The 25,161-nt window shown below is 43.8% G+C and overlaps 1 protein-coding gene across 7 annotated transcripts in view; it reads left to right on the top strand.

The window, feature by feature from the left end:
• PLCE1 (phospholipase C epsilon 1) overlaps positions 1-25,161 on the top strand; it is a 200,452-nt gene that overhangs the window by 152,500 nt on the left and 22,791 nt on the right. For 5 of the 7 annotated variants that reach the window (XM_072129841.1, XM_072129840.1, XM_072129839.1 and 2 more), the window contains 10 exons: positions 10,234-10,472; positions 10,680-10,741; positions 12,306-12,471; positions 14,733-14,840; positions 15,932-16,048; positions 16,124-16,282; positions 16,889-17,018; positions 18,268-18,309; positions 21,315-21,439; positions 21,575-21,692. In XM_072129841.1, coding sequence (XP_071985942.1) covers positions 10,234-10,472; positions 10,680-10,741; positions 12,306-12,471; positions 14,733-14,840; positions 15,932-16,048; positions 16,124-16,282; positions 16,889-17,018; positions 18,268-18,309; positions 21,315-21,439; positions 21,575-21,692 — 1,266 coding nt within the window. The remainder of the gene's footprint in view (positions 1-10,233; positions 10,473-10,679; positions 10,742-12,305; positions 12,472-14,732; positions 14,841-15,931; positions 16,049-16,123; positions 16,283-16,888; positions 17,019-18,267; positions 18,310-21,314; positions 21,440-21,574; positions 21,693-25,161) is intronic. The other 2 variants (XM_072129842.1, XM_072129844.1) reach the window with 1 other exon arrangement.

The raw sequence follows: 25,161 nt of genomic DNA, 5'->3' as shown, positions 1-25,161 counted from the left end.
GGGGAACTAGAATACACTGACAGATTAAAAAATTTGGGATTATTCAGTTTAGAAAAAAGACGACTGAGGGGAGACCTCATTACAATGTACAAATACCTGAACGGACAGTACAAGGATCTCTCCAAAGATCTTTTTATACCTCGGCCTGTGACCAGGACAAGGGGGCATCCTCTACGCCTACAGGAGAGGCGATTCTACCATCACCATAGACAAAGGTTCTTTACTAGAGATGAGCGAACACTAAAATGCTCGGGTACTCGTTATTCGAGACGAACTTTTCCCGATGCTCGAGTGCTCGTCTCGAATAACGAACCCCATTGAAGTCAATGGGAGACTCGAGCATTTTTCAAGGGGACCAAGGCTCTGCACAGAGAAGCTTGGCCAAACACCTGGGAACCTCAGAAAAGGATGGAAACACCACGGAAATGGACAGGAAACAGCAGGGGCAGCATGCATGGATGCCTCTGAGGCTGCTTAATCGCAACCATTATGCCAAAATTATGGGTAACAGCATGGCCATGACAGAGTGACAGAATGAAGCTAGATAGCATCTAAAACATCCAATAATTGACCCTGACACTATAGGGGACGGCATGCAGAGGCAGCGGCAGCAGGCTAGAGAGTGGCATGGCGACATACCCTAAATGGACTCAGGCTTCAAACCAATGGGTGGCAGAGAGGAACCAAAGGAGGTGAGCAAGAAGTGCTCAAATAATATCGGTACATGATAAAAGTTTGCCAGTATATTTTGTGGATTACACAGCAGGGTGGCGACAAAGTTAACATGGAAGCCATGAAAACAACCCAAAATTCTGCCTGACACAGCTCGTTTGATAAGGGGACCATGTATGGAGGCAGTGAACTAGTAGTAGATTAAAGGTGCTGCAGTTAAAACTATGTTAGTTGGATCTTGGCATGGAGCTGGCGCTCCGCTGCCAGGCGAGCTTTCGCCAATCCAAGCCCCTGTCTATAGGCTACTCCCCAAACAGCACTTCTAAGAACCTTTTGTATAAGATCAAGTGTAGTAGCGTTCTTATAAGTTTAGGATATGGCGGGTGAGGGGAATGTAAACAGCTGCGCAAGAAGCGCTGAAATAATATCCCTAAATGGTAAAAGTTTGCCAGTATATTTTGTGGATAACACAGCAGGGTGGCGACAAAGTTAACAACTTTGATGTGGAATCCATGAAAACAACCCAAATTTCTGCCTGACACACCTCGTTTGATAAAGGGACGATGTATGGAGGCAGCTATATGGACGACTTTTGGAGGTAGCAATGGAGACAACGTGTGGAGGCTGCTATGGAGACAATTTAATTTGGATAGTGCCTGTATGTGGCAGTCCCAAACATTTTTCAAACCAGAGGAGCAGGTAGGTGGCCCTCCAGTAAAATGGAATAGATTGAGTGCCTGTATGTGGCAGTCCCAAAAATGTTTCAAACCAGAGGAGCAGGTAGGTGGCCCTGCAGTAAAATGGAATAGATTGAGTGCCTGTATGTGGCAGTCCCAAACATTTTTCAAACCAGAGGAGCAGGTAGGTGGCCCTCCAGTAAAATGGAATAGATTGAGTGCCTGTATGTGGCAGTCCCAAACATTTTTCAAACCAGAGGAGCAGGTAGGTGGCCCTGCAGTAAAATGGAATAGATTGAGTGCCTGTATGTGGCAGTCCCAAAAATGTTTCAAACCAGAGGAGCAGGTAAGTGGCCCTCCAGTAAAATGGAATAGATTGAGTGCCTGTATGTGGCAGTCCCAAAAATTTTTCAAACCAGAGGAGCAGGTAGGTGGCCCTCCAGTAAAATGGAATAGATTGAGTGCCTGTATGTGGCAGTCCCAAAAATGTTTCAAACCAGAGGAGCAGGTAGGTGGCCCTGCAGTAAAATGGAATAGATTGAGTGCCTGTATGTGGCAGTCCCAAACATTTTTCAAACCAGAGGAGCAGGTAGGTGGCCCTCCAGTAAAATGGAATAGATTGAGTGCCTGTATGTGGCAGTCCCAAAAATGTTTCAAACCAGAGGAGCAGGTAGGTGGCCCTGCAGTAAAATGGAATAGATTGAGTGCCTGTATGTGGCAGTCCCAAACATTTTTCAAACCAGAGGAGCAGGTAGGTGGCCCTCCAGTAAAATGGAATAGATTGAGTGCCTGTATGTGGCAGTCCCAAAAATGTTTCAAACCAGAGGAGCAGGTAGGTGGCCCTGCAGTAAAATGGAATAGATTGAGTGCCTGTATGTGGCAGTCCCAAACATTTTTCAAACCAGAGGAGCAGGTAGGTGGCCCTCCAGTAAAATGGAATAGATTGAGTGCCTGTATGTGGCAGTCCCAAACATTTTTCAAACCAGAGGAGCAGGTAGGTGGCCCTGCAGTAAAATGGAATAGATTGAGTGCCTGTATGTGGCAGTCCCAAAAATGTTTCAAACCAGAGGAGCAGGTAGGTGGCCCTCCAGTAAAATGGAATAGATTGAGTGCCTGTATGTGGCAGTCCCAAAAATTTTTCAAACCAGAGGAGCAGGTAGGTGGCCCCCCAGTAAAATGGAATAGATTGAGTGCCTGTATGTGGCAGTCCCAAAAATGTTTCAAACCAGAGGAGCAGGTAGGTGGCCCTGCAGTAAAATGGAATAGATTGAGTGCCTGTATGTGGCAGTCCCAAACATTTTTCAAACCAGAGGAGCAGGTAGGTGGCCCTCCAGTAAAATGGAATAGATTGAGTGCCTGTATGTGGCAGTCCCAAACATTTTTCAAATCAGAGGAGCAGGTAGGTGGCCCTGCAGTAAAATGGAATAGATTGAGTGCCTGTATGTGGCAGTCCCAAAAATGTTTCAAACCAGAGGAGCAGGTAGGTGGCCCTCCAGTAAAATGGAATAGATTGAGTGCCTGTATGTGGCAGTCCCAAAAATTTTTCAAACCAGAGGAGCAGGTAGGTGGCCCTCCAGTAAAATGGAATAGATTGAGTGCCTGTATGTGGCAGTCCCAAAAATGTTTCAAACCAGAGGAGCAGTTAGTTGGCCCTGCAGTAAAATGGAATAGATTGAGTGCCTGTATGTGGCAGTCCCAAACATTTTTCAAACCAGAGGAGCAGGTAGGTGGCCCTCCAGTAAAATGGAATAGATTGAGTGCCTGTATGTGGCACTCACAAAAATTGTTTCAAACAGAGGACCGGGTAGGTGGCCCTCCAGAAAAATTAAATGCATGAAGTACTATAGCAAGAGCCAGTGGGCCCTGTCAAAAAATAGCCATTTTCCTCTGCTTTACTGTACAAAGAGGAGGAGAAGGAGGAAAATGAGGAGGAGGAGGAGGAGTGGATCAATTATTCAGGTTGAGCTTCCTTCACCTGGTGGAGATTGGAAATTCTGAGAAATCCAGCCTTTATTCATTTTAATAAGCGTCAGCCTGTCAGCGCTGTCAGTCGACAGGCGTGTACGCTTATCTGTGATGATGCCACCAGCTGCACTGAAAACCCGCTCGGACAAGACGCTAGCGGCAGGGCAGGCAAGAACCTCCAAGGCGTACAGCGCCAGTTCGTGCCACATGTCCAGCTTTGAAACCCAGTAGTTGTAGGGAGCTGTGTGATCATTTAGGACGATGGTATGGTCAGCTACGTACTCCCTCACCATCTTTCTGTAAAGATCAGCCCTACTCTGCCGAGACTGGGGACAGGTGACAGTGTCTTGCTGGGGTGACATAAAGCTGGCAAAAGCCTTGTAAAGTGTACCCTTGCCAGTGCTGGACAAGCTGCCTGCTCGCCTACTCTCCCTCGCTACTTGTCCCGCAGAACTACGCACTCTGCCGCTAGCGCTGTCAGAAGGGAAATACTGTTTCAGCTTGTGCACCAGGGCCTGCTGGTATTCATGCATTCTCACACTCCTTTCCTCTGCAGGGATGAGAGTGGGAAGATTTTGCTTGTACCGTGGGTCCAGGAGAGTGAACACCCAGTAATCGGTGCTGGAATAAATTCTTTGAACGCGAGGGTCACGGGATAGGCAGCCTAGCATGAAATCTGCCATATGCGCCAGAGTACCAACGCGTAAGAATTCACTCCCCTCACTGGCCTGACTGTCCATTTCCTCCTCCTCCAACTCCTCCAACTCCTCTTCTTCTGCCCATACACGCTGAACAGTGAAGGACTCAACAATGGTCCCCTCTTGTGTCTCGCCAACATTCTCCTCCTCTTCCTCCTCATCCTCCTCCACCTCCACCTCCTCCGATATGCGCTGAGAAACAGAATAAGGGTGCTTTGGCTATCAACAAGGGAATATTCTTCCCCTATCTCTTGTGACGAGCGCAAAGCTTCCGACTTCATGCTGACCAGAGAGTTTTTCAACAGGCCAAGCAGCGGGATGGTGAGGCTGATGATGGCGGCATCGCCACTGACCATCTGTGTTGACTCCTCAAAGTTACTCAGCACCTGACAGATATCAGACATCCACGTCCACTCCTCATTGTAGACTTGAGGAAGCTGACTGACCTGACTACCAGTTCTGGTGGAAGTTGACATCTGGCAGTCTACAATCGCTCTGCGCTGCTGGTAAACTCTGGATAACATGGTCAGTGTTGAATTCCACCTCGTGGGCACGTCGCACAACAGTCGGTGAGCGGGCAGTTGGAGGCGGCGCTGCGCTGCCCTGAGTGTGGCAGCATCTGGGCTGGACTTCCTGAAATGCGCACAGATGCGGCGCACCTTCGTGAGCAAATCAGACAGATTGGGGTATGTCTTGAGGAAACGCTGAACTATCAGATTTAACACATGGGCCAGGCATGGCACATGTGTCAGTCTGCCGAGTTGCAGAGCCGCCACCAGGTTACGGCCGTTGTCACACACAACCATTCCCGGCTTGAGGTTCAGCGGTGCCAGCCACAGATCAGTCTGCGCCGTGATGCCCTGTAATAGCTCTTGGGCGGTGTGCCTTTTGTCGCCTAGGCTCAGCAGTTTGAGCACCGCCTGCTGTCGCTTAGCGACGGCACTGCTGCTGTGCCTAGAGCTACCGACTGATGGCGCCGTGCCCACGGATGGTAGTTCGGAGGAGGGGTGGGAGGAGGAGGAGGCATAGTAGGCCTGAAACACCTGGACCGAGGTAGGCCCCGCAATCCTCGGCGTCGGCAGTATATGAGCAGCCCCAGGGTCAGACTCGGTCCCAGCCTCCACCAAGTTAACCCAATGTGCCGTCAGCGATATATAGTGGCCCTGCCCGGCAGCACTCGTCCACGTGTCCGTGGTCAGGTGGACCTTGTCAGAAACGGCGTTGGTCAGGGCACGGATGATGTTGTCTGACACGTGCTGGTGCAGGGCTGGGACGGCACATCGGGAAAAGTAGTGGCGGCTGGGGACCGAATACCGAGGGGCGGCCGCCGCCATGAGGTTGCGAAAGGCCTCGGTCTCTACTAGCCTATAGGGCAGCATCTCCAGGCTAAGCAATCTGGAGATGTGCACATTAAGGGCTTGGGCGTGCGGGTGGGTTGCACTATATTTGCGTTTCCGCTCCAGCGTCTGGGGTATGGAGAGCTGAACACTGGTGGATGCTGTGGAGGATCGTGGAGGCGACGATGGGGTTTTTGTGGCAGGGTCCTGGGCAGGGGGCTGACTATCAGCTGACACAGGGGAAGGAGCAGTGGTGTGCACGGCCGGAGGTGAACGGGCTTGTTGCCACTGAGTGGGGTGCTTAGCATTCATATGCCTGCGCATACTGGTGGTAGTTAAGCTAGTAGTGGTGGAACCCCTGCTGAGCCTGGTTTGGCAAATGTTGCACACCACAGTCCGTCGGTCATCCGGTGTTTCCTTAAAGAACCTCCAGACTTCTGAAGATCTAGCCCTCGCCGCAAGAGCCCTCGCCACGGGAGCTTCACTAGTTGACACATTTGGCGCTGATGCACCAGCTCTGGCCCTGCCTCTCCGTCTGGCCCCACCACTGCCTCTTCCAACCTGTTCTGGTCGAGGACTCTCCTCCGTCTCAGAAGCACTGTGTTCACCCGGCCTCTCAACCCAGCTTGGGTCTGTCACCTCATCATCCTCCGATCCCTCAGTCTGCTCCCCCCTCGGACTTCCTGCCCTGACAACAACTTCCCCACTGTCTGACAACCGTGTCTCCTCATCGTCGGACACCTCTTTACACGCTTCCACTACGTCAAGAAGGTCATCATCACCCACAGACTGTGACTGGTGGAAAACCTGGGCATCGGAAAATTGCTCAGCAGCAACCGGACAAGTGGTTTGTGACTGTGGGAAGGGTCCAGAAAACAGTTCCTCAGAGTATGCCGGTTCAAATGGCAAATTTTCCTGGGAGGGGGCAGACTGGGGGGGAGGAGGCTGAGGTGCAGGAGCTGGAGGAGTGGCGATTTCGGTGACATGGGTGGACTGCGTGGAAGACTGACTGGTGGTGGACAAATTGCTCGAAGCATTGTCAGCAATCCACGACATCACCTGTTCGCACTGTTCTGGCCTCAACAGTGCTCTACCACGAGTCCCAGTAACTTCAGACATGAACCTAGGGAGTGTAGCTCTGCGGCGTTCCCCTGCTCCCTCATCAGCAGGTGGTGTCTCACCCCGCCCAGGACCACGGCCTCTGACCCCTGCAGTAGTTGGACGCCCACGTCCCCGCCCTCGTCCTCTACCCCTAGCCCTCGGGTTAAACATTTTTAAAATGAGAGTTATAACTTTATTTTTTTTTTTACTTTTTTTTGTTTTTTTTTGTGTTTTTTGTTTTTTTTTGTGTGTTTTTTTTTTTTTTTTTTTTTTTTTTTGAGTTTTTAAAACCAAACAATGCTATCCTATTGCTATGGCTATTTTCTAGCCAAGTATCAAAGCACACTACTATGCCAGATGAGATGACACGGAGTTAGTGCCTAATTGAAATCCAACCCCTACTAAATTTTCCCACTTCGGTCTTTGCTATGGATATGTGCGTCACTAAGCGCAGAACACAGCGGTCGCAAGTCTCACTACAAATTGCTCAGAATTGGCTAGTACATGCACTGCAGAAAGTACAGCCACCAGCAGATCAACCAGAAATCAAATATATAGAACGCTACTGTACGCGTAAGTAAGCTCTTTGTATTCTCCTATGGCTATTTTCTAGCCAAGTATCAAAGCACACTACTATGCCAGATGAGATGACACGGAGTTAGTGCCTAATTGAAATCCAACCCCTACTAAATTTTCCCACTTCGGTCTTTGCTATGGATATGTGCGTCACTAAGCGCAGAACACAGCGGTCGCAAGTCTCACTACAAATTGCTCAGAATTGGCTAGTACATGCACTGCAGAAAGTACAGCCACCAGCAGATCAACCAGAAATCAAATATATAGAACGCTACTGTAGGCGTAAGTAAGCTCTTTGTATTCTCCTATGGCTATTTTCTAGCCAAGTATCAAAGCACACTACTATGCCAGATGAGATGACACTGAGTTAGTGCCTAATTGAAATCCAACCCCTACTAAATTTTCCCACTTCGGTCTTTGCTATGGATATGTGCGTCACTAAGCGCAGAACACAGCGGTCGCAAGTCTCACTACAAATTGCTCAGAATTGGCTAGTACATGCACTGCAGAAAGTACAGCCACCAGCAGATCAACCAGAAATCAAATATATAGAACGCTACTGTACGCGTAAGTAAGCTCTTTGTATTCTCCTATGGCTATTTTCTAGCCAAGTATCAAAGCACACTACTATGCCAGATGAGATGACACTGAGTTAGTGCCTAATTGAAATCCAACCCCTACTAAATTTTCCCACTTCGGTCTTTGCTATGGATATGTGCGTCACTAAGCGCAGAACACAGCGGTCGCAAGTCTCACTACAAATTGCTCAGAATTGGCAAGTACATGCACTGCAGAAAGTACAGCCACCAGCAGATCAACCAGAAATCAAATATATAGAACGCTACTGTACGCGTAAGTAAGCTCTTTGTATTCTCCTATGGCTATTTTCTAGCCAAGTATCAAAGCACACTACTATGCCAGATGAGATGACACTGAGTTAGTGCCTAATTGAAATCCAACCCCTACTAAATTTTCCCACTTCGGTCTTTGCTATGGATATGTGCGTCACTAAGCGCAGAACACAGCGGTCGCAAGTCTCACTACAAATTGCTCAGAATTGGCTAGTACATGCACTGCAGAAAGTACAGCCACCAGCAGATCAACCAGAAATCAAATATATAGAACGCTACTGTAGGCGTAAGTAAGCTCTTTGTATTCTCCTATGGCTATTTTCTAGCCAAGTATCAAAGCACACTACTATGCCAGATGAGATGACACTGAGTTAGTGCCTAATTGAAATCCAACCCCTACTAAATTTTCCCACTTCGGTCTTTGCTATGGATATGTGCGTCACTAAGCGCAGAACACAGCGGTCGCAAGTCTCACTACAAATTGCTCAGAATTGGCTAGTACATGCACTGCAGAAAGTACAGCCACCAGCAGATCAACCAGAAATCAAATATATAGAACGCTACTGTACGCGTAAGTAAGCTCTTTGTATTCTCCTATGGCTATTTTCTAGCCAAGTATCAAAGCACACTACTATGCCAGATGAGATGACACTGAGTTAGTGCCTAATTGAAATCCAACCCCTACTAAATTTTCCCACTTCGGTCTTTGCTATGGATATGTGCGTCACTAAGCGCAGAACACAGCGGTCGCAAGTCTCACTACAAATTGCTCAGAATTGGCAAGTACATGCACTGCAGAAAGTACAGCCACCAGCAGATCAACCAGAAATCAAATATATAGAACGCTACTGTACGCGTAAGTAAGCTCTTTGTATTCTCCTATGGCTATTTTCTAGCCAAGTATCAAAGCACACTACTATGCCAGATGAGATGACACTGAGTTAGTGCCTAATTGAAATCCAACCCCTACTAAATTTTCCCACTTCGGTCTTTGCTATGGATATGTGCGTCACTAAGCGCAGAACACAGCGGTCGCAAGTCTCACTACAAATTGCTCAGAATTGGCTAGTACATGCACTGCAGAAAGTACAGCCACCAGCAGATCAACCAGAAATCAAATATATAGAACGCTACTGTACGCGTAAGTAAGCTCTTTGTATTCTCCTATGGCTATTTTCTAGCCAAGTATCAAAGCACACTACTATGCCAGATGAGATGACACTGAGTTAGTGCCTAATTGAAATCCAACCCCTACTGAATTTTCCCACTTCGGTCTTTGCTATGGATATGTGTGCCACTAAGAGCTAAACACAACGGTAGCAAGTCCCCCTGCTAATTCCTCACAAAATGGTACTAGATGCAAATTAAAATAAAAAAAGTAGAACGTTATTGTAGCCCTAAGAAGGGCTGTTGGGTTCTTTGAGAATCACTCCTACCTAACAGTAAGCTAATAGAACACCCTAACGCTTTCCCTGACCAGCAGCAGCTCTCTCCCTAGCGGCATCCAGAGACAGAATGATCCGAGCAGCGCGGGCAGCGGCTAGTCTATCCCAGGGTCACCTGATCTGGCCAGCCAACCACTGCTATCGACGTGTAAGGGTACCACGTCATGCTGGGTGGAGTGCAGAGTCTCCTGGCTTGTGATTGGCTCTGTTTCTGGCCGCCAAAAAGCAAAACGGCGGGAGCTGCCATTTTCTCGAGCGGGCGAAGTATTCGTCCGAGCAACGAGCAGTTTCGAGTACCCTAATGCTCGACCGAGCATCAAGCTCGGACGAGCATGTTCGCTCATCTCTATTCTTTACTGTAAGAGCAGTGAGACTATGGAACTCTCTGCCGCAGGAGGTTGTTATGGCGGACTCTATGTACATGTTCAAGAGAGGCCTGGACGACTTTCTGGAGAGAAAAAATATCACGGGTTATGGGGATAAAACATTTAAATCTTAAAGGTTGGACTTGATGGACTTGCGTCTTCTTCCAGCCTTATATACTATGATATACTATGATACTATACTATGATACTATGATACAAAATGGTAACTCCAAGAGTACCACAAAGGTCTTAAAACCTTAGAAAACCTTTGCAATTCTAGTGCACATCTAGTACTACATTACACCAGTATGATACAGAAGATTTATAGTAAATCTCAAAATGGACCATAATGCAGCTAGATGTAGAAGAAGGTCCTGTTTTTGTGGGGGGGTTTTTTTCCTTGATGCCTCACTATAAGTTTCTTGAGAGTCTCCCACCACCCTTTGTTAGCAATTCAGGTCCAATGGAAAGTGGAGTCCTGCACAGTATTGATGGGATGATCCATAGTAAATCTCAAAATGTATATTTTATTCTTTCACCCCTCAGATTTATTGACCAGGAATGTATCAGACTTGGCTTTATTCATTCGGAGTAGGCAACATCTATCTGAGAATCAAAGGCAGATTTCCGACGCTATTGCTGCTGCCAGCATCGTAACCAATGGCACTGGAGTGGAAAGCACTTCCCTTGGAATTTTTGGGATGGGAATACTGCAGTTTAATGACTTCTTGGTCAATTGTCAAGGCGAACACTACAATTATGATGAAGTCCTCAGCATTATACAGGTTAGATTTTTTTTTTTATGGTACAAATCATATATTACATATCCAATTCTATTAATCGCTACAGAACTTGTCATGTTATCTTTCACATATTGGATTTTTTGTGGAAAACACAATATTTATGTAAACCTTGTCATTGATCATTTATCTAATACATGATGATTTATGTACAAATGGAATAATTCTACATGTATTTCTTTTTATTCAAAGAAATTTGAGCCAAGCATTAGCATGCGACAGCAAGGACTCATGTCTTTTGAAGGCTTTGCAAGGTATCTATTGTGATTTAGTTAAGTTTTAATTTAGCTCAAATCAGTTTTTTCTTTAGTTTCAAAAAGTAACTAAACCTTTGAAACCATTTTTTAAAGAAATTGATGATGCAGGTGATAAATCAAAAAAGCTGCTTTTTTCTGCTCTTTCTCAAATTTGAATCCCCTAGGAATGTTTACACAATAAAGTTAAACATTGTTTTTAACATCTTACTCAGTTTTGTTAATGTCAGTGATGGTTAGTGTAAAACAAGGACTTTCGAACCAGACACTTTATGATGCCTCCAGTGCTGTGAGATGATGTGTGCTAACAAAGTGCTTAGATTATCAGGGTACAGGTTTATCTACACCTTTATTTAGCTTCTGAACATTCTACTATTATCTGTCTTCTAGAAAAAGAGAGATATGACGGATCAGAGATCAGGAGATCCATGAGCATATAACACACAATGACACACTTTAGCTCTGCTACCTCAGAGCCATAACACACACAGAGTGCCTCCCTTCCCTGCAATAAAGACCTTATCTTGCCTGTATGTTGTAGAGTAGGTCTCCTCCCACTGCTGCTTGCTGGCAGGAAGTGTCTGTGTGGGGAGGGGCAAAGATCACACTGCATCAAGCAGACAGGAGAAGCAATATCTTGAGAAGAATCTGTCCGACTATAAAAATCAGAAGATTTGCGTTCGGATCCCAAGTTAACCACAATTGTTTACACAAGGACTGATAGAGACAAGTTGGAATTATATCTGTGAAATGCTGTAAAAACTTTTTTAATAACAGTGAATTAGAGAATGTGTGTTATTTTGTTATCCTGAGTACATTTAAGATTCTTGTCTTCATGGGAATACCTTTAATGATTCAGCTCCCTGAAGAGATTAGACATTTCAGGGACTGTCTGTAAAGAGTTAAGTCACTTCAGGTTCCTTTATCTGTGAGCTGTCAGTGGATACAGGGCAGGAAGCTGATTTACACAAATTGCTTAAAGGGAACCTGTCATCAGAAACTTTGAAGTGAGATGTTAATTGGTTGTATAAAGTCAAGGAGGCAGAGAGTTTAACGTTGAAATCAAGGTGGGCAGCTGTGAATGTCTCCTCCTCCAGACTTCAGGAGATCTGGGTAGTGATGTCTCTGGATTCAGGACCATCAATTAAAATTAAGGGGGCTTTATGAGGAAGAGAGAACTTGACTTCAGTGTTAAAATTCCCGCCTCCTTGACCAGTTTACATCTCACTTCAAAGATGATGTTCTGGATGATGCCACCACACTGGGCCATGAAGAAACATGATCTGGAAGGTGTTAGCTGCTTGACAACATACTGTAATGGTTGATTAAGTCAATTTCTGCTGACGGGTTCCCTTTAAATATAGAAGAAAGGCAGAGGAAAATGGAGACATAGAATCTTATTTCTCCATTGTCATCTGCACTATTAACCTTAAAAATGTTGTCAAAGGTTTAGTTTCATTTATGTGAGTATCTTCTCACACCATTGGATCATTCCATAGCTGGTGTATGTTTTACATCTTGGTCACAGTCAGTTGTGGTAAGTTGATATCCCTGTATATTTTAGGTATCTGATGGATAAAGACAACTTTGCGTCCAGGAACGATGAGTCACAGATGAATGCGGATGACATGCACTTTCCTCTGTCATATTACTTCATTGAATCTTCTCATAATACTTACCTTACTGGTCACCAGCTAAAAGGTGAATCCTCTGTGGAACTTTACAGCCAGGTAGGAGAGCTGGAAAATATTCATGTTTGTATTGTATCCGCGCCAGTATATATACCTGCTAGTGCTGTAGTATATTTAGTGCTAGTGTTTACTCTAAAGGAACGTATTTTATATCACCCTGTTCCTGTCTTTTTAAGATGTGGGGTTACAAACAAGATTATACAATCCGGCAAGGATTTCCTATACTCTTTAAGTATTCACACTGGATCTTTGCAGTACTTTTAAGCTGCGGTTTACAATGAAGTAGCTTTTTAAAAAAAAAATTGGCAGAAAATAACATTCTGAGCATCCTTATAAATCCTGGTAATGGAAACTATGTCAACCCCTTCCCGCCGATGCCCTTTTTCGTTTTTTGCGTTTTCATTTTTCCCTCCCCACCTTCAAAAACTTTTTTTATTATTCCATGTACAGAGCTGTATTGCGGCTTATTTTTTGCGTAACAAATTACACTTCAAAATGGTGGTATTTTAATATTCCATGCCATGTACTGGGAAGCGGGAAAAAAATTCCAAATTAAGGGAAATTGGTGAAAAACCGCATTTGTGCCATATTCTTGTGGGCTTGGATTTTACAGATTTAACTGTACGCCCCAAATGACATATTTACTTTATTCTTTGGGTCAGTACGAATACGGGGATACCAAATTATATTTCCAAAAATGTAAACCTCCTGTACAAAATTTTTTTTTGGGATTCTTCTGGCGCTAATAACTTTTTAATACTTTGGTATACAGAGCATTGGGAGGTGTCGATGACGTTTACGATGTAATCTTTTGTAGGACTGTACGACCTTTTGATCACTTTTTATAGAATTTTTTATATTTTTTTAAAATGGCAAAAAAGTGCCATTTTCGACTTTGGGCGCTATTTTCTGTTACAGGGTTAAATGCAGGGAAAAGTTGATTTTCTGGATGATGTCACCGCACTAGGCCATGAAAGAAACATCACCTAGAAGCTGCTCAGCTGCTTGACAACATACTGCTAGTGGTTTTTTAGACTAATTTTTGATGACAGGTTCCCTTTAAAAATGATATACAGGCAGTCCCCGGGTTACGTACAAGATAGGGTCCAGAGGTTTGTTCTTAAGTTGAATTTGTATGTAAGTCGAAACTGTATATTTTATAATTGTAGATCTAGACAAAAAAAATTTTGGCCCCAGTGACAATTGGAGTTTAAACATTTTTTGCTGTAATGGGACCAAGGATTATCAATAAAGCTTCATTACAGACACCTTACAGCTGATCATTGCAGTCTGGGACTATACTAAAGCATCCAGTGAGCTTCACCAGAGGTCAGAGGGGTCTGTCTGTAACTATGGGTTGTCTGTAAGTCGGGTGTTCCTAAGTAGGGGACCGCCTGCATCTATATAACACTTTTATATACTAATGGTTTGGACAGAGCTTTATCCTTCCCTGGGGAACAAAAGAATAGAAATATTCTACCCTGTGAGAACCAAATCTGTCTAGACAGCAAGATGCAAATTTCCACAAAGTATAATGGTCTTGGAATTGTTTCCTGTGTTCAGTCACCAAAATAACATTGAGCTGTGTTTTTTTTATTATCAGTGTTTGATATTATACAGGAATTCCTTTAGAAATGTTAAGAAACTAGAAATTGTCATCTACAATACATGTCCCACCATATCGCAGCTGGATCTTATTTTTACATTGGTGATGAAGTATTTAGGAGAATAGGATTAAATGGCATTAGGATTCATTTTTGTGCAAGGCAGATATTTGCTCATTCAAGGCTGATTACATGACCTATTAATTGAAAGATTCACATAGGATGCATCACTGTTACATGCCTAGAAAACTGTTCATTTTAAAGAGGACCTGTCACCTCTAAAAACCTCCGATAACGCTAACAAACACTGCAGCGCTGTACAATTGAAAACGCCGGACCGTGCTGTAAGCTGTCGGGTGTATTCATGAGGAGGCGGGATTAGGGGCGGTGACTGCCGTGTGATGCTCGGCAGTCACCGCCTGCTTATGGAGTAGGAGGGCGGTCCAGGGGTGAGGCAGCACCTCGGTCCGCCCCCTCATGAATACGCCTGACCGCTTATAGTACGGTCTGGCGTTTTCAATTGTACAGTGCTGCGGTGTTTGTTAGCGTTATCGGAGGTTTCCAATAACACTAGCAGTGTAACACTGCGGGATATGCTGTAGTTTTTAGAGCTGAAAAGGATAATGAAACCTGTTCAGCTAATAAAAAAGCTACATGACTATGATGTTTCTGACCTAGTCACTGCGATTCTTTTAGGTTCTATTACAAGGCTGCAGAAGTGTGGAATTAGATTGCTGGGATGGAGATGATGGCATGCCTATTATTTATCATGGCCACACGCTCACCACTAAAATCCCCTTTAAGGTAAGATGACACATTTTCAGCTTACAATTGTTATTTCTGCTTACCCGATTGGGAGCTAAACATGGATTTGTGTTGTGATTTATTGCTTGTACCAATAGAAGCAATAGAGACACAGATGCCAAACACTGTATATTCTGTGAAATCGTGGCTTTAAGCCCCTGGCCAGATTCTAGAATTTACCGGACTGAACCATGATTCACTGAACTAAACAGAGTTTAGGTAGATGATTCTAGGTTTGGTCTGGTGAATCCTACAAGTGCAAGAAGCAAGTTTTGTCTTTTAGTGATGGTGAAATACATTCCAGGTTGTAGTTGATGTAGAGATAAATAAATTGAATTGGAAGAAGTGGGATTTGATATTAATTTCAGCACCAATCCACATTTCCTGGAGATTCAACTCATGGTTGTGGAATTTCCACCTTGGAATTAGCCTCCTTTCTGGAAACCTATGGAGAGCAGGTCGGACTGGGTCATTCTGTTCCTCAATATATCCATGAATGGAGCCTCTTTGTGGACTGGGAACTGCAACTCTGATTCTCCACCATCAAGAAGACCAAGATCTGTGAAGGCAGCTACTTTTTGAGAACCGCCTGATCTTGGTAGAAATTTTACCGTGACTGGGGCAAGGCAGCAGGCCATTCCGGAAAGAGCTTAAAGGACATCTACCCTCAGTTTAATGATGGTAGATGTGTCCTAATAAGAAGTTCCTGAGGTCCTCAGGAACTTCTTATTAGAACACATCTACTGGAGTAGATGTCCTTTAAGGATGCCAGATAGGGCTTTTGCAACCTTCAATGTCAGACCAATTCTATTTGGACATGAATCAAATAAATGTGAAATGGAATATTTGAGACATTTGCACCTCTCTAGGCCACAATTATTCCCACATGACCCAGTCCATACTTCAGCTGTTTAAAGTTCTATACACAAATGTGTTGCACCTCTTTGCATTAAAGCTCTTAGGTTATATATAGGTTTCAATTCCAATATAAATAAAATAGGAAGGCAGGAAACGGGAGACGAGAAGATGATGATATACAGATCGTGAGGACCAATATTTATATTTTAATTTTTTTTTATACTCTTTAACAGGATGTTATTGAGGCCATCGATCGCAATGCATTCATCAACTCTGATATGCCAATTATACTGTCCATAGAGAATCACTGTTCCTTACCCCAACAACGCAAGATGGCCGACATTTTTAAGGTACAGGGACATTTGATTTTTCTAATTCCCATGGTTTATGGTTCACTGTTTTCACTTGTGATGTATCTATTTTAGACCGTATTCGGAGAAAAACTGGTGACCAAGTTCCTTTTTGAGAGTGATTTTTCGGATGATCCAATGCTACCTTCTCCATGGCAACTAAGGAGAAAAGTGCTGTTGAAAAACAAGAAACTTAAAGCCCATCAGACACCCGTGGATATTTTAAAACAGAAGGTCAGTATGTATGTCATATTGTGGTTATGTGTAGAGCAAAGATCCTGCAGTCCAGGAGATTTATGAAAGACGCTAAGGCTAACCTTACACAATAGAGACCTATCCTGACCCCACCATACACATGCATGCTCATCTGGGCCAAGTGTGCATGTCTTTTCAATAGGGACAGAGTAAAATAAAATCTCAAGAGGTGGCTTGTCTTTCCTATGTTATTACAGCATGGACCGGATGACTTGTTCTCTTTTGACTATATGGTATATTTATAACATGATGCCGGATAGTTATGTCAAGTATTCCCACCACGATTTATGTTGCTTATAATACAAGGATTTGGTTAAGAATGGCATTTACCTACATGAACTCTCTGATGTTTACATTGCTAAAGAACATTCTGAGATGAGCTATTTTGCATTTTATATAGCTATACACAGGGCAAGAATATAGGGAGGGCTCCAGGGGCACGTGCCTTGGAGCTCCCACCACTTTACTCATAAGGGGGCCCTCACCAGATTTTCCCCCAGGGGCCTCCACATACTTTAATCCGGCCCTGGCTGTCCAGTATTTGTCTTATCACACAGATATGGATGAGTCTCTGTTCATTCTTAGGCACATCAGCTTGCCAGCATGCAAGCCCACGCCAGCAATGGTAACCACATGGTAAATACCAATGCCAACAATGAAGAAGAAGATGACGACGAAGATGACTATGATTATGACTACGAATCTCTTTCGGATGGTAAGCATTACTGTTCTTGTGCTTGGTTAGATTCCGTTTTATGAGAGAGACCATTAAAATTTTGCTAGGTACTTATACACGGTCTACACTGGTCCAGCATGAAATTTAGAAACCTTTCCGTCTATTTTGCTTTCTAGGAAGTTTCATCCCTAACAATTACAATAGACATAATATGCTTGCATGTATATATGACTCATGTGGTTTGCTTTGTAACGTATAGCCTGCTCTAATATATTGGGGCACATTTACTTACCCGGTCCTGTCGCGATCCCCGAGGTGCGTTGTCCGACGAGGATGAAGTCCGTCGCGATTCACTAAGATCATGCGCCCGATATCCTGCATATGTCGCTCCCCGCTCAGGTCCGCCAGAGTTGACCTTCTTCTTCCCGGTGTATGTGAGTGCATTGTCTTGCGACACAATTTGAACTTTAAAAACTGCGCTTAGTCCGAATCAGTCGGGTTGTCTGACGGCCACGCCCCCAATTTATGTTGCATGAAAGTCAGTGATCTTGTGCGCCAAAATCCAATCGCGTGCACCAAAAACCCCTGTTAAATGCAGCGCAAATCGGAAATAGTCGGGACCTGACAAAAATGCGGTGTGTGGACCATTAGTAAATGTGCCCCAATGTGTGTAAAATGCATCCTATAAAGAGATTTATGCTCAAGGTGCACAAAAATACCTAAAATTCTGCTTCTAGAAAGTCCTATTAACGCATCTAATGTCCAGGCTCCATTTACTAGACACTTTTTGCTTAACGTGACTTTAGAACATATTCTTTTCTTGCCACTGCAGATCAGATTTCTTAGAAGCGTCTGAGCGCAGAACTGTTCTAGTTTCCCAGAACAACCAATCAGTGCTCAGCTTTCACTTTCCCACCGCTGTTTATAAAATTACAGCTGATCTCTGATTGGTTTCCATGGACAACTGGAACAGTTTTACCTTTAGACACCTCTGATAATCTCCCCCATTGCCTCTATACCTGCAAGCTGGCAAATTAATGAAAACCTGTGATATAAATGTGTATGACTGTTACTAAATCTAATACTTGGAGTATGGAGTCATCGATGACTGAATGCATTGATTCATCCTTATAACACTACTGGGCCTGCACAGATTCTTCCTCTGTTCCATTTTATGTATGTAGCTGGTAACCTCTTTATTTCTTAGATTTTTCTGTACATTATTCAATGATGACTGGTTTTGCCTGTTAATTCATTTCCTTCTGCCTGTTTGACTCTCTTCCTGTAGCTGATGGTCTTAATGCTTCCCCTGCGCCTAACAGCCAGGAAGGTAAAAGCCATGTGAATGGATATATTGTAACTGCATGAATTCAGAGAACTCCTCTTGTGTTCACTAACCAAGTGCTCAGTTTTACATAAAGCTTTGTGCGTGTTTGTTCACGGTGTGATCATTCGTCCTTTTGTTTTTCTATATTGCATTTTTCGGTATGTGATCTGCTGCACTGTTTGGCTAATTCGATATCTACTGGATGTGGTTCACTCTATTTTGGTTGCTTTGTGCATGCTAAAACTATGTATGATGTATAAAACAGTGGATGATCTATGTTTTAAGCGTTACTCTTTAGTTTGTTTTATATAAATGTAGTTATATATTGATCAGTTACGGAAAATTAAACATATTCAAATCTTGTATCTATTAAAGGCATTGCCTATATGAGGGATATACCAGACATAACCTAGAATCACCGAAAAACTGAAATTCTGAGTTCAGTTCAGTGATTCAAGGTTTGGTTTGGCAAATTCAACATGGGCACGGAGCGAGTGTGTCGCCCAACTGCTATGACCCCCACTTATCACAAGAGTGGACGCGCAGCAATCCAGAGAAGTGACGGGTAGGGCATGCATCCTGCCACTCTTGTAGAGCTCAGCTCACACATTCACTGTCAATGAGATTGCTGATATATCTCAGGACTGTGCTCTGCAATTTCTGACACTCCCATACTATTAAATGGAGCTGCAGGACATATGCCCTACCTGTTGCTCCATCATTTAGCAAGAATGGGATTCCTCATCCTCTGAGTTGTGGGGGTTCATCCTCTGCACTGCTCTCTCCTTCTCATTGCCTATCCCGACATCAGTATTACCTGCAGGACCTGGGAGTAATGACTGATCACATGCTTCCTGCACCACTGCAGGGTTCTTAAACCCTTTCAAGCTTTTAGTAATAACTCAGAACGGAGACAGAGGATAGGACCAGAGATAAAGTGAGGTGTGTGTGAGTGAATGTATCATGAGGTGTGTGAGTGAAATGGGTGTAGCAGAGCTTTGTGTGAGTGAAATGGGTGTAGCTGGCTGTGTGTGAGTGAAATGGGTGTAGCAGAGCTTTGTGTGAGTGAAATGGGTGGGGCAGAGCTTTGTGTGAGTGAAATGGGTGTAGCAGAGCTTTGTGTGAGTGAAATGGGTGTAGCAGAGCTTTTGTGAGTGAAATGGGTGTAGCAGAGCTTTGTGTGAGTGAAATGGGTGTAGCAGAGCTTTGTGTGAGTGAAATGGGTGGAGCGGAGCTCTGTGTGAGTGAAATGGGTGTAGCGGAGCTCTGTGTGAGTGAAATGGGTGTAGCGGAGCTCTGTGTGAGTGAAATGGGTGTAGCGGAGCTCTGTGTGAGTGAAATGGGTGGAGCGGAGCTCTGTGTGAGTGAAATGGGTGTAGCGGAGCTCTGTGTGAGTGAAATGGGTGTAGCGGAGCTCTGTGTGAGTGAAATGGGTGTAGCGGAGCTCTGTGTGAGTGAAATGGGTGTAGCGGAGCTCTGTGTGAGTGAAATGGGTGGAGCGGAGCTCTGTGTGAGTGAAATGGGTGGAGCGGAGCTCTGTGTGAGTGAAATGGGTGGAGCGGAGCTCTGTGTGAGTGAAATGGGTGGAGCGGAGCTCTGTGTGAGTGAAATGGGTGGAGCGGAGCTCTGTGTGAGTGAAATGGGTGGAGCGGAGCTCTGTGTGAGTGAAATGGGTGGAGCTGAGCTCTGTGTGAGTGAAATGGGTGGAGCTGAGCTCTGTGTGAGTGAAATGGGTGGAGCTGAGCTCTGTGTGAGTGAAATGGGTGGAGCTGAGCTCTGTGTGAGTGAAATGGGTGGAGCTGAGCTCTGTGTGAGTGAAATGGGTGGAGCTGAGCTCTGTGTGAGTGAAATGGGTGGAGCTGAGCTCTGTGTGAGTGAAATGGGTGGAGCGGAGCTCTGTGTGAGTGAAATGGGTGGAGCGGAGCTCTGTGTGAGTGAAATGGGTGGAGCGGAGCTCTGTGTGAGTGAAATGGGTGGAGCGGAGCTCTGTGTGAGTGAAATGGGTGGAGCTGAGCTCTGTGTGAGTGAAATGGGTGGAGCTGAGCTCTGTGTGAGTGAAATGGGTGGAGCTGAGCTCTGTGTGAGTGAAATGGGTGGAGCTGAGCTCTGTGTGAGTGAAATGGGTGGAGCTGAGCTCTGTGTGAGTGAAATGGGTGGAGCTGAGCTCTGTGTGAGTGAAATGGGTGGAGCTGAGCTCTGTGTGAGTGAAATGGGTGGAGCTGAGCTCTGTGTGAGTGAAATGGGTGGAGCTGAGCTCTGTGTGAGTGAAATGGGTGGAGCTGAGCTCTGTGTGAGTGAAATGGGTGGAGCTGAGCTCTGTGTGAGTGAAATGGGTGGAGCTGAGCTCTGTGTGAGTGAAATGGGTGGAGCTGAGCTCTGTGTGAGTGAAATGGGTGGAGCTGAGCTCTGTGTGAGTGAAATGGGTGGAGCTGAGCTCTGTGTGAGTGAAATGGGTGGAGCTGAGCTCTGTGTGAGTGAAATGGGTGGAGCTGAGCTCTGTGTGAGTGAAATGGGTGGAGCTGAGCTCTGTGTGAGTGAATTGGGTGGAGCTGAGCTCTGTGTGAGTGAAATGGGTGGAGCTGAGCTTTGTGTGTGTGTGACCACCAGTGAATTTTTAATTGGTGTCATATATATATATATATATATATATATATATATATATATATATATAAATATATGCTTAGTTTTTTGCATGACTGAATATGGGGTGTGTCTTATAGTCTGATACAGTATATTTGGCAACCTTTACTTGATGGCAGGCAGTTTGGGGACCATCATTGGTAATGGAACAACAGTATGACTATTTTGCCTTTTGTCCCACTTTCCAATGCTGGATTCAGCACTTTCTATATTTTATGCACTTTGCATTAGAATGTAACTGGACTGTGCTATTTTGGTGCTTACTGACGTCTATGCATGTTCCCAAATGTGACTCCAACATTACCAAGTATACAAAAGGACATTGCCTTGATGTTGTCCATCTCACCTGCATATTGATGTCATTGCAGATAATATACTCGATGATCGCCCTGAAACAAAACAATGCAGTGATAAACTACAGTTTGAGTACAATGAGGAAGCTCCTAAGAGAATCAAGAAAACTGATGGCAGCATCGCTGGCAACAAAGGAAAGGTACGTGTAAAAAAAGTAGAGGATTAAACCTGCCCGTATCGACCACTTGTAGCTGTTGGTAGACTCTAGTTGGCTTCTCTGGAGGAACCCGATAAACGTTCTCATTTGACATGAGGCATTGATTGTTTTGTCCAGGTCTATGACATGGAACTGGATGAAGAGTTTTATCTCCCTCAGAACAAGAAAGAAAGTAGACAAATTGCCCCCGAACTATCAGACCTTATCATCTATTGCCAAGCTGTGAAATTTCCTGGTAAGTTCAATAATCTGTCTTGTTCCTTGGCAAGCGGGTTCATCGCAGACTCGAGGTTGTACGGCTCTAGGCCAGATCAATAAATATTCACTCTCAACATCTTCTTTTGAAGCGTATGAAGCGCTGCATGCTTAGTTTAGATTAGTCCCATTTAGGTATGAGCACATCTTATTAGCAATTAGGTAAATAAACGAGCGCAAAAACAACAAGAATTCTACATGTCGAGACCAATACAAATATACACAGAAGATATCCAAATTGGATAAAAGCATGGACACTGTGTTTGGAGAGAAGTGGTGCGCGATTACTTAATGGCCTTGGCTTATTTGTCCTTGACTGTATACAAATATTTAGACGTAATTAGTGTAATGGTTTTAAATGTTGCGTTTTATGGGCTCGCCAAGTGATGTTTGTTTCTTCGTATTTCATATTAGGATGTTACTTTTTCCAAATGACAAAAAACAATTTGTAAAATTAGAAGTGACCTGCTGTCACCTCTTCTCTGTGTAGTAAATTGTTCTGGACCACCTAAGATCTCTCTGCACTGTGACCTTCCTGTGCTTTTCTTGCCAAAATAGTAATAAATTGACAACTGGGTGTCATGAGTTGGAAAGTGTGTTCCTACAAATTCATGTTGTCCAATCATTGCCTTTGACCGGAGAATAGTTACAGTATTTTTCGGACTATAAGGCGCACCGGAGTATAAGCCGCACCATCAATAAATGCCTGCTAAACCGTCTACATTCATATATAAGGCGCACCGGATTATAAGGCGCACCTGATTATAAGGATGAATGACCAGCAGGTGGCAGACCTGTGCACAGTTCAAGGCAGCTGTTGTCTGTAAGTACGGTTCATGTATAAGCGCACTGGACTATTGATGAGAAAATCAAAGGATATTTTGTGCGCCTTATAGTCCGAAAAATACAGTACACACAATTGTCAGCTTATGCGTAGATTTCAGTAGTAATAGTACAACATCAAAACCACATTGCCAATAAAAACTGATCCATAGACATTTACTATAAAAGATATAGCAAGAGAGATAAGTGTTTTATAAAGTCAGGACCTGTGTAAATGTAATTTTTCAGTATGGAGGTAAAGATGATCTGATTGCTCCCCTGAAATGCTAAATATTTAAAGCGTGAATAAACGTTTAACAAAATTGCATAAGTCTATAGTCAAGATTTATACTAAATTTTGTAGCACACTTTATATAAAAAAAAAAGATCCTGTGGTCTTTTCCCCGTTTGCCTTTCTTCTTGCTTTTAGCACTGTGTATAAATCTGCTTTCTGCTCCGTACCGTTCTGTTGATGAGCAGAAGCTGATAAAATGTCTAATGATTTAACTCCTTATAGACAGTCCCTGGATAGACTAATCACCTCAGAGAGCTGAACCCTCAAAAAAAAATTCTCTACTTATGTAAGGAGTTAATTTTTACCCTCTTCTCCTTATCTCTCTGCTGCGCCAAGGCTTCCAGAAATACTGCTCACTACAGGAGAAGGAAGGAGCAAAACAAGGAACAAAGACGCTTTTTACTTCATTAAAGTATATTGCAAAGTTTTCTGTTCTCACCAGCACTTTTGGAGACTGCTGCCTATTACATAGCAAGACTTTTTCTTCTAAATGTTAATAGTGCTGTTCCTCTGTTATTCCTCCTTTAAACGCATAAACACATATACACATGGGGGTTAATTTTCAGTGGTTCTATGCCAATTTCAATCATCATAATTTTTTGTGCACTGCAAGAAATTCTGATTATTTTAGCTGCTAAGCCACCACCATTCCATGTGGGCGTGGAGCAGCGCCACCAATGGGGAAGTGGGTCGGCACGGAAAACTATGCCAGATGAAACCTGGCACAAGCGCCATTGTATGAGAAATTCCCCCCCATGGACCTTATTTACTAAAATTGTTCCTCCATATATAGCCTGACGCTCTCAATACAGATCGGTTAATATCAAACTTCTTAAGGACATGCCAATCTACAAGTCTAGTATAGTAACAAGACGTTTCGTCCCCCTGAGCCTTTGCCAAATACACCGATGTCTGTATGGAGTCAGTAAAAGGGCGCTCCCTGTAGTAGTGCAGCTGAACGTTGTGTATGGCCATATACAATGCCATACACTACACGCTGCACTACTACATGGAGCGTCATTTTACTGACACCATACAGACCTCAGAGCATTTGACAAAGGCTCAAGGGGCCGGAACGTCCTGTTACACGGTTTGTCAACATATATCAAAATTGCATGATAACCAAGAGTGGTGCACAGCGTTTTTGTATTTTGGGGTTTTGGATCTCTATCTTGGTGCACACATCCATATTAAATGCGCAAACCATTTATAGAACCTATAGTTTACTTCACATTACTATGTTTAAAGCAGCAAAGTATCCATTCACAGGATGTGGTTTCCTACTACATCTGAGAATTAATGGTGGGGTCATGGCAGCTAATCCTCTAAAATGAAAACTTGGCAAAGCCAGAATTGTCAGTCTGTGAAGATTTTACATTTCCAAATGGGTTGTTCCTAAAAGTGTGAGTGGTTCTGTCTTGGAGAAAGAATTGGAAGCAAATCTAGGCATGTGTACACATAGCTGTGCTGAAACTTTAACTATAAAATCTATCATGACAAGTGGCCATGATATTTAGTGCTGCAAACCCAGGTCAGTTTGGATCTCAAAAAAGTGCCCAACATAAACACTGCCCCCATAACCAAATTAGTTATAATAAATACACTTGTTCTGGATTAATTATGGTGAATGCAGCACATGCTCCCTGAGAAAGCATATACATATACATATTTTATTTAAATATGGAAAGGGTCCCTATATTATAGTACTGGGCATATCCCAAATGAATTATAATAATTCGGTATATTAACACAGCACCAAAATCAAGCTTATTACAAATATACAGCACTAAAACCAAGCTTATTACAAATATACAGCACTAAAACCAAGCTTATTACAAAAATGCAGCACCAGAAATAAGCTTGGTACAAAAATACAGCAACAGAAATAAGCTTGGTACAAAAATACAGCACCAGAAATAAGCTTGGTACAAAAATACAACACCAGAACTACGCTTAGTGCACAAATACAGCACCATAACTAAACGTGGCACATAAATAAATATAGCACTAGAAATGGGCTCTGTACATAAATTTATATCACTCTATATCTAATACAATATCCAATACAGATTGGATTTGTAGATGATTGTATCCATATAGGGTTTGAAAGGTCGGGGGAGAAATAGACGTGCTTCTCAGGCTGAATTTTGGATCATAAAGGCATTTATTGTATAAAAATATATATTTGTGGACTACACGTTTCTTGGAAGACCCGACCCCTTCATTAGGTCCAAGTACTAAAGCCTCAGATGAGGGAGGAGTTAGTCCTTAGTTACTCTTGAGTAATGAGGGCAGGGAAATGGTTAAAGTTTTAGTTGCAATGGTAGCTTTG

Source organism: Engystomops pustulosus, chromosome 11 (genome assembly GCF_040894005.1).
Source record: "Engystomops pustulosus chromosome 11, aEngPut4.maternal, whole genome shotgun sequence".
Taxonomy (NCBI): Eukaryota; Metazoa; Chordata; class Amphibia; order Anura; family Leptodactylidae; genus Engystomops; species Engystomops pustulosus.
Note: the sequence above shows the minus strand (reverse complement) of the source record. Positions and strands in the feature narration are given on the sequence as shown.